Raw genomic sequence first — 13,543 nt, forward strand, 5'->3', positions numbered from 1 at the left:
ACTAAGAGGCTCAAAGTGTACCAAGAAAATATCCCCCACTCCAGCAGCAGCCTGAACCACCGCTGATACAAGGCAGGATGGATCCGTGCTTTCATGTTGTTTATGGCAAATTCTGAACCACTATCCCAAAGTTTCAGCAGAAATCGAGACTCATCAGACCAGGCAGCGTATTTCAATCATCTGTTGTCTAAGTTAGTGAGCTCATGAGAGCTGCAGACCCAGTTTCCTGTTCTTAGCTGACAGAAGTGGCATTTTAGTCCACCTGCTTCAAGGTTTAACATCTTATACTGTTCTGCATATCTTGCGTGCAAAGAGTGATTACTTTGTTAATCGTTTTCATGATCAGTTTGAATTTCAGCAGGCTCTCTTGACCAAAATGCATCAAGTTGCTCCCGTGTGATTGGCTGATAAGAAATTTTGATAAAATCTTTAATTGTACAAACATTTAATTCTGAGCATCACTGAAAGAAAATACAGCCTATTTCATTTAGAAGAATAACACATTCACCACAACACAACAGCTTCAAGTCACATTACCTCCACCCCACGCTTCCAGTTGAACTCATAGTAAGTAGTACATTCTTCATCTTAAAGCTCAAAGATGTCTTGACGTGTGTAGCAAATGCAAGAAGTATTTACTGCAGGTACTCTTCACTTGTTCACTTGCCAGATAACTATAATTTTAATAACAGAAATGTCACAGCCTTCACATTAATGTCAGTTGGACTGTTTTCACACCTTGGCCATCTGCGTATGGAGTAATAAGACAGGTCATGAAAAAATGACCACTTTTACAGTGTCACCACTGTCTGCTGACTGGGCAAACTGAAGAAACTGCCAACACTACAGAAATTTCATGTCTACGCTTGCAACAAGTCTGTGAAAAATTGCACCTTTAGATGCTGTTAAACTGAATTTTCTCCTTTTTTTAAACTGAAGCGGGTCAGTATTTAAGGCCATGTTCAGACAGGGTGCAGTTTCTCATCATGATGAAATGAGAGGTGAGTGTAGCTTTACACTTATAGACATCTGATTGCATTGAAATTGGACGTCCAAACGTATTTAATGTTTTGTTATTTTCATTCTTTCAGCACTTTAATGGCCCGCTTCTATAACCACAGACTGCTGACTGGATAGTTCAAGGTACAATTTTTGGATATTCATGGAACTGTAAGATTTCTTTGCAATATAACTGTAGCTGAACATTGACTGTGTGATGATATAGTGTTGTTATAGGCATACTTTTTATTATTCTTTATACTTTTCAATTTTTTTGTAATGTGTTTAATCTGAACTCAGTAACTTGCAAATCAAATGATCAATTATTGTTGTTGTAGTTGTTTTTAATTAAAAAAAGGAGCAAAAATAGCAAAGTCTGCAGATCTAATTAAATCTAAATATATTGAATTGGTTGAATTGACTTGTAATTTTTATTTCTTTGTCCTTTTCTTTCTGTATAAATATAAACCGTATCTAAATGTGTTTCTGTCATAAAACCCAAGCCTTTAAAAGCGTTTTTCCTCAATTAATTCCAACATCTCGCACTAATGATATGTGATAAAAAAATAAAACCAAAGCTTCGAGCATCTGGTCACAAATTGTTTGTTTCTCCAATAAACACTGACATTTGTACAGTGTTTTGTCGGGATTTATTCAACGAGTAAATGAGAAAGCATTTAAATGTCATCTTTTACATAACTATTGTGTAACTGTTGTTATCCCCAGATGGTTGTCTTAGCTCTGGCCATGTTCGTAGCATTGTCATCTTGTGCAGTTGGTTGCTCGGGGAACACAAATTCTGTGAGTATGAGCTTTGTTCATTGATGTTATGAAGCTAGAAGGCAGATGGAACAATACAAAAAAAAACATTTATTATGCAACAAAAGTTTTCCCCAGATGTTATTTAGCACAGACAGAACTGTGCCGAGCTCTTGTCACACTGAGCTCGTAGAGAGAATAGAACATCACGATATGTTTAATATCAATTACTTCAATTTGTCGTTTGAGAAAGTTTTTGTTTCTTCTTTTCCAGTCTGAACTCAAACTTTGGCGCGTAGAAGATCAACCTTTGTCTGTGCAACTAGCTGCTATTTTCAAGGTGATGCAATGAGCTATTACACAATTAGGGCAACAAAATTAATAAACAAGTCTGTTGATTAACCATTCTGTTAAATAATTTTTCGTTTATTAAAAAATAAAAAAAATAAATGACATTTTAATATCTTTTCTTTTAAATTTTAAGAAATTGTGACCAGTATTTTTCACCTTTTTTGACGTTATAGACCAGACACTTTATTGGTAAATAAAGTAAGAAACTAGGCAGGTTAATTATTCACTATTCTTTAAATCTTATTTTTTTATGAACATCAGGCCTTCATCTTAGCGAAGGGTCCCTGTAGGCCAAAAACGTTTGATTATATTACCCAATTCATCTACTTAAAAAAAATTATTTTATTTATATCAACTGCCAATTTTGCATCAATAAAGTCAAGGTGGAAATGTTGCTTCAAATGCTTGTTTCCATTTTCTGTGTGTTAAAATCTGTTTTTATTTTTTACTTGATTTTTCAGACATTTAGTAGGAAATCACTAGAATTTGCCTTAAAATTAATTGCAGTGGGCTTTGCTTTTTTAATGGTAAATGGAGTGGTTCTTATAGAGTGCCTTGCTTTCCACAAAGTGGATCAAACCACTAACCTTAGAATTTGTAGACTACCTGCACTACCTTATGAGCTACGGCCATTGCATTAAAGCTTTTATTAAAGCACAAGATAAAATAAAAAACATAAATAAATTATAAACATCTACAACAATCCAGCCTTCTGCAAACAAATCCTCAAATCCAAACCAGCCTTTTACAAGAGTACTGTATATACAGTATACATACTCATATATAGATATGCATGTATTTGTACACACATACACATGCATTTATTCATTCCTTTTCTTTATCTTCTTGTTTCTATAGTGACATAGGTATAGGTAACTTCTATAAATTACCGCACAGTTACTACTCTGACTCTGTATGTATTGGACATAATCTGGAGCATCTGGACCCACTATTTTTATTATTATTATCATTATTATGTAAATCCCTATAAATCCGAATTATTATTATTTTATCTGTCAATGAGACTGCAGCATGTCACTCTTTCTAAAAATGCTCACTATTGCAGGAGATGGAGAGCCTGAAGTGTGAACAAACAACACTTCAGCAGCAGCACAATGCTCTGACTCAGGTAGCCTCTATATAACTCCTTACAATCTGTCTCCATACTGAGCACCAGCTACTGAATGTGTTATTTTTTTCATGCGCAGATGCATATATCAAGCCATCAGAAAAGAGCTCAGAAGAAAGTAGGTCAGTGAATAAAATAATCTGCATTCTTTACTCAAAATAAAACTATTTTCAACACGCACTCTTAATTCAATATGTGCTGCAATCTCTCTTCTCAAGCAGGAACACACATCCTCACTTACAGTCCAAATTACATTGAGGTTGATAACTTTCAGTCATCTGTGGAAGATGCAAGAAGACGAGGTGACCCCTGTTTCCACTACACGGTCCTAGATCAGACCTGGCGCGCCACCAACACCACCAGCAAGCTGAAGATGTGTGATCGGCAAGTAGACTGGAAAGGTAACCGACTGCACTTTCTTTATATGTAGCATGCACCTATTTCACTAAAAGCAGCAATGGCATTTCAAAAAACAGAATAAAATTTTCATCTTCTATTGGAGGGTGGTACCGTCTTTTCTACAAGGGTAAAAGTCTGCAGATGCCTGAGAGGTGCGTCCCTGTGAACAACTGTGGCACCAACTCCCCGCTGTGGCTGTCCGGGCCTCATCCAAGGATCAGGGATGGTATTGTGACCCGCAATGTCTGCGGCACTTGGAACAAAAGATGCTGTGCTTTCCATTCCACCCCCATCAAAGTCAAGAAGTGCCCGGGCAACTATTACATCTATCAGTTCACTAAGCCAACATCCTGTTATTTGGCTTACTGTGCAGGTATAAATGGAAAAAATGCATTAATATTGTGCACATTTGTGGGAGCATTTGGCTTTTGGATGCTGAAAAATTAAGAAATTAAACATCCACTTTCACCCACAATCCATATTTATCCTGATTGCTGCAAATGTATACCTTTTGGAACAGTCTAATTCCTGCTAAGAGCAGTGCTTTTTAGAGGCCTTTTCGAATGTTGCTGAATGTGTGTTCTCAGACGTCAACACGCTTGTGTGCGGGCGATGCAGGAGAAACCAGTCCTGTGTGAGCAGAGATAAGATTAACTGGAGATGCAAGACAAACAGAAGTAAGTAAAGTTTTTGTCAGTTTGAATGTGTCATACTAACGTTTACGCTGAAGGGATGGAAGGCCTTGGATGTCTGGGGCTTTTATTCTTCTCTGTTTGGTGACAGCGTTTCTTTGTCAATCGTAATGCAACTTATTGAATACTAACATTGATTAATATGGGCAATCAGGCACAAATAGTTGCATGTATTATTGTACAGCACTAATTTGTTACTAGTTTGTATCTATATAAATACAAAAATTCAACATACAAAAGGTTCATTAAACAACTGTGTTCAAACATTTGTATTACTTTAAGAAATATTAAGAGACAGGTGAAGTCTTCCTTTTTTGCTCCTCAAACTTTAATTGTAAGCAAAGCTGGAGAATCTGCTACATAGTTTGTGTAAGAATGATTAAGATATTATCCTGTGCTTTCCATAATACACCTACAAAAGCCTCTCTTTATTAAGAAATTGCTGCAAGGTATATATCTATTTGTCTTTGTAATAATACTAATAAGATTACCTGCTCTTCAGTGTCTTCCCAAAAGATCCACTTCTTTGCATCTTACCCAGCCCAAATCAATGGCAAACTGAACAGGATCAAGTACAGCAAGGTGCTGGTGAATGTGGGCCGAGCCTTCGACAGGAGGACTGGTGTGTTCAGGGCTCCCGTCAAAGGAATCTACCAGTTCTTCTTCTCCACTCAGACAACCATTAAGGGCCTTAAAACCGATCTGTGGCTAGTAATAAATAATTACTGGGTGGCCGTTTCTCGTGCACATGTTCCCCGTTCCTACAGTGTTGGAAGCACATCTACATACATGACTTTCCTCCGCAGAGGGGCTTCAGTCTATGTCACCCACAACTGTGGTAACTCCTGGGCCACTGCTGCATCCATGACTATTACATTTGGAGGCTCACTGCTTTTACAAAGTAAATAATATACACCTCTGATGTTTAAAATGGTGCTCATTGATGTCGCATGTGACTTTTATTTGTTTTTGTATTTTAGCAAAGAGGAGATAAGGAAAAAGTTTGTTCTTTCTGTCAACAGATTCACGGTTGTTGTAATTTATTTCATTATTTTTGCTAATGCTAACTCGTGCTAAATCAACCAGTTCCACTGTATTAACTACTCTGGAGTGCCAGCTAAATGTCTGCTTTGATGCTTAAATGAAAATATTAATATTAAAAAGACTTAAGAGTGATGTTATTATCTAAATCCATCATTACTGCAATTTATACATTCATTTAAAATTCACTTTCTATTCAGTTTTATTTATAAAGCCTCAAAATTCAGCAAGGCACTTTATTTGGTAAGAAATCCCAACAAGCACTATGTGACAGCGGGAAGAAAAAGCTTTTCTCAACAGGAAGAAGCCTCCAATAGAACCAGTCTAAGAGAGGGCGAGCCATCTGCTGTGAACGGCTGGGGATGGAAGGAAAGAGAAAAAGGGGAGCATAGGTAGACAGAACAAAACACAGAGGATGGGAGACAGATGTGTAGCAGTAATAGCAGGAGCAGTAGCCATAATACAAAGTGGTGAGGAGAGTAGAAATGTGCTGTCTGGTACAGGACGTCCTCCAGCAGCCTGTGTCTACAACAGCATAAAAAGTGATGCTTGAGTCACCTGATCCCACTCTAACTATAAGCTTTATCAAAAAGAAAAGTTATATGTCTAATCTTAAAAGTGGAGAGGATGTCTGTCTCCCAAATCCACAGGCAAAGAGCTGATAGCTGAAGGCTCTGCCTCCCACTCTACTTTCAGAAATTATGAGAACCACAAGTAAGTGAGCAAAGTGCTCCGTTAGGGTAATATTATATTATGTACTCTTTAAGATATAATGGTGCCTGATTATTCAAGGTTGTGTATATGAGGAGAAAGATTTAACAGGGAGCCAGTGAAGACAAGCCAGCATAGAGGAAATATAGTCTCTCTTTGCAGTTCCTGCTGCTATCCCCACTGCAGCATTTTGGATTAATTGGAGGCTTTTCACGGAACTTTAGGAACAACCTGATATTAAAAAATAGTAATAGTTCAGGCTAGAAGTAATAAATGCGTGAACTAGTTTTTCAGCATCACTGAGGCAGGATAATTGTAATTTTAATAATATTACTCAGATGAAAGAAAGCAATTCTACATTTTTTTTTTTATGTTTTTGGCGTATACTGATCAAAAATGACTCCAAGATTACTACACATGGAGCTGTTGGAGGCCAAGGATTTTAGGGCCAAATATAGAAGTAGGAAATAAAACGTCATCCAGTCATTTATGTCCTAAATTAATTGATTTATGATGTATTGTAATGACAGAACAAATGTCTTTTTTTAATCATTTATTTATTCAGGTTAAAAATTTAATCTCAATGAAATCACATACTGGATGATATTTTACAATATAAGCATGTAAGTTAATACGATTAGAGCAACACTGCTGTTTGTCAGGGTGGAGTTTTCAGTCATAAGCGTCATTAAAAGCCATTTACGTCTCTTTTACACAAGGTGGCGCACTAATATCAGAGTAAGCCTAGTGAGAAGCCGGCGGCACTTAAAGTGTTCAGCTTCTTTTACAGGAGGTTTCATTCAGGAGGCAACGTTAAGATACAGCATAGGAGGGAAAACCTAAAAAATAATGTTTTATTTATCACAGGTTATTTGATAATTAATCCAGTGAATGACTCGTTGTCTACATAACTGTACGTCTACTTTTCATTCATATCATCTTGAGAAAATCTTACTGAGACCCAGTTTTCCCTTTTATGGTAAAAGAGGGCATCATTAAAGTGAGGCCAAAAACATTATGGTTTTCCTCCGAGTGTTTAACAGCTTAGAGGTGGCGTCGTCATTGCTGAAATATGTATCAGAAACTGGTGGAGCGGTGGTCTACAGAAATATTTGCAATGCTTTTCAACTTACACATCGCTGCCTGACCAACACCTCTCCACAGGGCGGGGGCGGGGCTTAGACGAGGATGCTTCAATCCTATTGGTGTACGGTCGTTCAGGAGGGACAGGAGAGAAACTCCAGGAAAAAGGACGGATGGACGGGGGGAGCTGGCGCACGGTGTAACGGGACGGTACCTTTCGGCGTAAAGACGAAACTTTGTATGGACATGAGGATATTTTGGAATAATTCCTGCTTGTTAAAAGAAAAGCGGAGCTCCTGAAGGGAAACGGCGTGTTAAAACGTTCAGAATTAGCAGCTGCTGGTTTTTAAAAGGGAATTTCCGACCTCAATTAAACATGACTAAAATTAGAGTTTGACCAAAAAAAAAAAGAAAAGAAAAAATGAGCACCGACTACAGAGCTGCACATTAAAGTAGAGGAGGTGGTCAGGGAAGCCCGCCAATGTCCACCCTTTGTCGGCACTTCAGAGCAACTTGTTGACACATTTTATTTTCCAGGAGTTTCAGTAAGAAGAAAAAAAATAACAGTATGGCAGAACACGAGAGCCTGGAGTTTGGAAAAGCAGACTTTGTGCTTTTGGACAACGTGTCTATGGAAGAATTCATGGCTAACCTAAAACTCAGGTAAGCCAGCCCTGCACGGCTGCGGTCGTTCACCTTTGTAAATCCGCAGGAGTGTCTAATAAGCACTCACGCTCGGGAGAGTGGAGATTTAGAGCGAACACGGTACCTGCTAACAGCATTTTTAGCCAAAATGTTTGCTGTTTGTCATTCAACAGGTGCTACAAAGCTCATTCTTGCTGAATGAAGAGAACTTGTCAAGCTGCTATAAGCTCTGCCATCACCTGTTTTCGATACGTCACTTTCACATGTGAATGATGGGATGGGAAGCTTGTTTATAGTGTTTGGTTGCTGTCGCGCTTCTCACACCTTTTCCTGCTTTCTGACCAAACCGGTAATTCGCTTTGAAATATTTTGAGTGAAACTCCACCCAGCCTCCACACACAGACATGCACACAACTCCTGTACGGTTTGAACGGATTCTCCTCCAGACCGGTTTCTATCAGCTGTGTTGTCAGTGGCTCTGTGTCAAGCATGATGTCAGGCACGCCTTGCAGCGTGGGGGTAACATTACGTTTCAGATGGGCTGTGGCTTGGAGTTCAGTTTCTTCATCTCCTTTCCTCACCTCTGCCATCTGTGATGAAAGTGGAAGCTGATCCCCAATGTCAGTTTGGAGTGAGGTCTTGGTGTGTTTTTAATGGTGTGGTACTGGGGGAACTTAGAACAAAGCAGGGGGCACACAGAAAATCAGAATATTTGATCAGAAAAATACTTCACAGGAACGGCTGGCTACAATTTTGAGGTACATGAATTGATGAATTAGATGGCTAATACATGAACAGTGGTGCTGCACAAGAGCCTCAAAATTATTTTGTATTTAATAACTGTTTTATAAATTAATAAAATAAAAAGTTAGACCTTTTACTTAACTTTGTTAAATAGGATTATAACTTTTTAGGATAATATACGCAAATAACCTGAAGTGAAAGTTTGGCAAAATCATGCACATAATATAATTTAAAAAAATGATTGATTACTGTGTTTATCGGTTAAATATTGGAACTTGAGATGATTGGTTTAATTGGTTTTATACTGCTGGGTAGCTTTAGCTGTAATGGTGCAGCACAGTTTATTAAATTTGCATCAGAACCAAAAGGTTTAAAATACATGGTGTGGAGTGCTAATAATATTTGCATTCAAATATAGAGGAGTGGACATAGACAGTAGCAAAACACAGAGATACTTAAAGTGCAAGTATATTAAAATTGTGCTTCAGTTATGTATTTCAATAAATGTCAATTTACAGCCGGAACAATTAATAACAGTATTGGCAGTAAGCTGGCATGTGAAGAAACATGGTCCATAAATGGTCAAAAGCAAATAAGAGGATATGTGCTGAAAAAAAAATGTCAGTGTCAGAACTGTGTGTTGGCTTAAGTTGCACAATTCAAACTAGCAATGGAAGTTGACTCAAACAATGTGCTTGGGTTATCCTGTCTATCTTTGGCCAGGAGACTCTTGCAACAGAGATTTGTATTCCCAGGAGCTTCACTTCCTAATTAAATAAAGATTTAAAGAATATTGAAAAATGAATGTAGGGATGTAATCAAAAATAAATAAATACATAGGACAAAAACCTGGCAAGATGTTTAGTCACTAGTTTCACTTTCCCTACTTAGCACATGTGCTTTATTAGTATCACTATATGGATGAAAGTTTTAGACCATACCACTTATTCTTTGACTTTAGGTGTTTTCTGTCCGTTTGGCACAGGTGTATAAGATGTAGCTCCTCCCTTTCTCCCCTTACAAATATTTGTGAAAGAGTGAGCTGATTCTAAAGAGCTCGCCTGTTTTTGTTAGGGTTAGAGTGCTGCAATGAGTCATTTTTTGAACTTTAAGCAATATGACTTCAAAGTGGAAGTGTTTGGGACCCACAGCAACTCAGCCACATACAGTTAGACCCTGTAAAGTTGCTGTACTTAGTCACATGGCTTCAAAGGGTTGAACCTCTTCTGTCATGAATATCAGCACAAACACAGCATGCCTGGAGTTTCAGGGCATGGGTTTCCATGGTTGAGGAGCAGCATGCACGCCTTACATCACCAAACACAATGCCAAGTGCAGGATGGATTGCTGTAAAGCACCACTGGACTTTGGAGTAGTAAAAATGTGTTCTGTGGAGGGAAAAATCATGTTTATCTGTCTGCAAATCTGATGGATGAGACTTGCTTTGAAGAATACCAGGAGAACATTAACTCTCCAACTGTGCCACACTTAAGGTTTGGTGGAGGAGGGACGATGCTGCGGACTTGTTTTTCTGGAGTTTTGGCCAATTGTATGCAGTTTGAGGAAGACAAATTTCCAGTGCATCGTGACCATACCCTAGTGCACAAGCAAGGTCCATAAGGGCATGGTTGGATGAGTCTGGTGTGCAAGAACCTGAGTGGCTCATGCATAGCCCCGACCTCAACGCCATCCAACATCTTTGGAATGAACTAGAACACAGTTTGAAGTATCTGCTGTTATAGCTGCAAAGCTTGGACCAACTCCATATTGATACTTATAGATTCAGACGTCATAATGAGATGTATTAAAACATTTATTCTATAAATGGACCAACACTTTTGTCCATATAGTGTGAGTCACATCAAGATAAGACTTTATTGATGTTCAGGGGAAAAACACCTAATGAGAGAACAACAAAGGATCTGAAGACAGGAAAAATGCTTTAAAAGGAGTTACAAAATAATACAAAGAAGTAACATTTCACTTTGTGCCGATGTTACAAACGTAATCAAATAAAGTGTCTTGGTAGTTATTGGGTCACAATATTACATACTGACAACTTCTGTGCTCCTTGAGATTGATTCTCCAAGTGCAGCATGAATCACAATCCAAAAAGTATTTCTTATTTGATGATGATAATGAGACCGGCGACTATCATTTAAGCCTAAAATATCCGAAGTTGGTTTGTGGTTTTGTAACCTGGTGACAATGAAGGCCATAGACTATGTTCGACATCATCCTCATCAAACTATTTAGTGAGCCCCTGAGTCTTGATGTTGCCTTTGTCATCTTGAAGAGACCGCTTACACTAGGGGTAAACTGTTTCATCAAGAATTAAAGTGATCACTTAGAGCAGCTTTGTTTTGACTTACAGCGTCCTTCCTTCCTTCTTAGGGAACGTATAACAGAGGCACTGCACTCATTGTTTAACCTGTCATCTGTAGTGTAGCGAGTTTTGCAAAAGCGTAAAGTGTTTTGCTGCTGTGAATGTGAAGGTCTTCATTAAACAACATACAAGTTCAGTTATTAGTAGACATACTGCCAGCAGTGACTTGTAGAGTAAATATTTGAAGGACTTTAAGGTTGCACTTTCCAAGGTCTTTTTCTACTGGCAGTCAGTTGGCTGTGTGGTTTTTCCTTATATGACCAAGCAGAGCAAGATATTCAGGAATGTGGACCACACCAAAATGTTTGTGATTCCTTTTCCGCCCGTGGAGGGTGGGGCTGGTGATAATGGCGAGAACTGTTAGATGCACGTACCTGCTTAAAAGAAGTGGATTGCAGCCAGAATCACTTGGTGCTAAGTATTAGTGGTACCTTAAAGTCTTTCTTCTCCCTCTCAGTACCTTCTGCCAGCTTTTCCTCATGTTTTACTCCGCATAAACATTTGTTACAATGTGCCAATATTCAAGCTTAAATCCATGCTCAGAAAACTGGGGCTTTTAGAGTTACTTGAACACCATCATTAGAAGGAATATATTTAGGGAATATATTAAAATCATTTCCATATATTTCAGAGCTTTAGTTGTTAAATGCATTTGGACTGCTCTTGTTTTTTTAGTGTACAGTATGCTGTTTACGATAAATCAAAGATGTCTGAGAGGTGAGAGTGCCAGATGCACAAGTGTACATGTTTATAGAGGACATTGCCGTTCTCGTTAACAAAGCTTTTACTAACATACTTTTAAAATTAGATCAGCTTCTGTGGTGTGAACAGTAGCCTTGGCAGACAGGCAAGAAACCTGCAAGGATCCAGACAGCACCGGGCCTCTTTTTCCCGACTCTGTCCTATTTTCTGTCTGTTTGTTTTCCCTCCAGCTAGGCAGCTCGGTCCAGAGGTGGCGTGTGCAGATTGTTATTTGTAGAGGAGGGTGTGACCAGCAAGGAGTGCTTCCTTTTTGCTCCTTTTCCCCTAGTCTGAGGGTGCATGCATGCATTCATGGGCACATGTGTGAGTGTGTTTAGGCTGTCTCCAGTTCTCTCATCCAAAGTGAGCAGTGCTGCAGCCCTTTTGCACATCTCTCATGGGTGTGTTTTACACCGTGTGTGGGAGCTGAGCGTCATAATATAGTGTAACACACTGAAATTTAGCTTCAGAGCCACTAAATTGAATGCATTTATTTGAAGTTATTTACAGGTGCTGGAAGAGCTAACATAACATTTTCCAGGTGGTTCCTCAGGCGCTCTTACTGAGAAGCTCACATTGTTCACTCTTCCAAAAGTTGTGAAAATCCCCAAATATTTTTATTTAAAGTGGGTCAAAAGCCAAGCTTTGGTGTGGAGCCAGTCCTCATTTAGTGACTCCCCAGTTGGCCAAGTTTGACTAACCGACTCAATTACTCCGCTCTATATGGGATTTCTGCTAGTGTTGTTAAATGCCTGCCATGTTGGGAAGGTAATCAAGTTCCCCGGTGGCTGCATGCATGTAAGGCATGATTTGGAAAAGATTGCTTGTGTTCCCTCACTGTGGCCAGAAATGGTTGTTCAAGTTGACATTTACTTTGTTTGACTTGAGGTTGAACTGTGTGGCCTGTTCCAGAGAGCCTCCCAGTCTCAAAATAGAGCCCAGCAGTTGCCCAAAGTTTTTTTGTAGAGATGGTAGGAGAATAATGCCAGATAGCTGTATGGTCTTGAGAACTTTGCACATCGACGTTAAGCAGATATGCTCAAAACTGTTCAGCAGAACCTATATCTGATTATTTTTTATAACTGTGAGTTATCTCTCCTAATTTAAACTCATGTTTACTGATGACAGTAAATGTGATTTTATACCTTAAATTGACTAAATAAAGCAAAATATGGGCAAAACAGTTATAGCAGTATTTAGTGATCACTTTGTCCTTTAGATCTGACATCCTGCGAACTCACAGCTCTTGTGTATATCCCTTCAACCAGGCAAGTTTTTCTGCCACTAAATGTCTTTATAAGGCAGCATTGTCTTGTCTTTTCCAAGGGAAAAAAATCCTCTGAACCCCTGTGTTTCCCAAATAAACATGGGGGTATTTTTATTGTACATCAGTCTTATAAATAAGTGTCTGATCTTCCAGATTGTCACACTAACAGATGAGGGCAGGTTTTTAATTAATGTCCAGATGAATGAAAATTGGATGAGAGGAACACGATGGGAAATGGGCTGTTTGCTTTAATCCTAACCATCTTTGTGGGTTTTCTTTCTACTGGGCTAAGTATGATAATATTATCAGGACTTCTACACAAGCAAAATATTGTTCTGAACGTCTGAAGGCTTCTGTTTGTTTGACTGCTCTGAGTGATTTGACCCTTGAACCTATCTATGCGGAGTTAAACAGGACTTTGAGCGGGAAGTCTACAATAATGTGGAGCAGGCCGGCAAAGCAGGAAAGCTGGCATTTCCCCTGCCTTTGCTCCTCACATTTCATTGATTCCTACAGCCTCTTCCCAGCTCAGTAAAGAATTTTGTGTGCAGACGGGCATATGCTGTACATATGAGATTCGATTTTGTTCTCAGGTA

General features: G+C 38.8%; 2 protein-coding genes across 3 annotated transcripts in view; both read left to right on the forward strand.

Moving 5' to 3' along the window:
- The first annotated feature begins 1,002 nt into the window (after positions 1-1,002).
- LOC113027898 (uncharacterized) lies at positions 1,003-5,505 on the forward strand. 2 transcript variants are annotated; one of them, XM_026177712.2, is made up of 9 exons: positions 1,003-1,143; positions 1,726-1,800; positions 2,033-2,098; positions 3,176-3,238; positions 3,318-3,360; positions 3,457-3,639; positions 3,741-4,010; positions 4,225-4,314; positions 4,832-5,505. In XM_026177712.2, the coding sequence occupies exons 2-9, from the start codon at positions 1,726-1,728 to the stop codon at positions 5,236-5,238; spliced, it is 1,197 nt and encodes a 398-aa protein (XP_026033497.2). In that variant the 5' UTR covers positions 1,003-1,143; the 3' UTR covers positions 5,239-5,505. The 2 variants fall into 2 exon arrangements, with proteins under 2 accessions (XP_026033497.2, XP_026033499.2); XM_026177714.2 differs by having other exon boundaries at positions 3,460-3,639.
- A 1,821-nt stretch (positions 5,506-7,326) lies between these two features.
- Positions 7,327-13,543, forward strand: part of myo1d (myosin 1D) — a 119,835-nt gene continuing 113,618 nt past the window's right edge. Inside the window, exon 1 of the mRNA XM_026178077.2 lies at positions 7,327-7,827. Coding sequence (XP_026033862.2) covers positions 7,733-7,827 — 95 coding nt within the window. The 5' untranslated portion in view covers positions 7,327-7,732. The remainder of the gene's footprint in view (positions 7,828-13,543) is intronic.

Source organism: Astatotilapia calliptera, chromosome 8 (assembly GCF_964374335.1).
Source record: "Astatotilapia calliptera chromosome 8, fAstCal68.1, whole genome shotgun sequence".
NCBI classification, from domain to species: Eukaryota; Metazoa; Chordata; class Actinopteri; order Cichliformes; family Cichlidae; genus Astatotilapia; species Astatotilapia calliptera.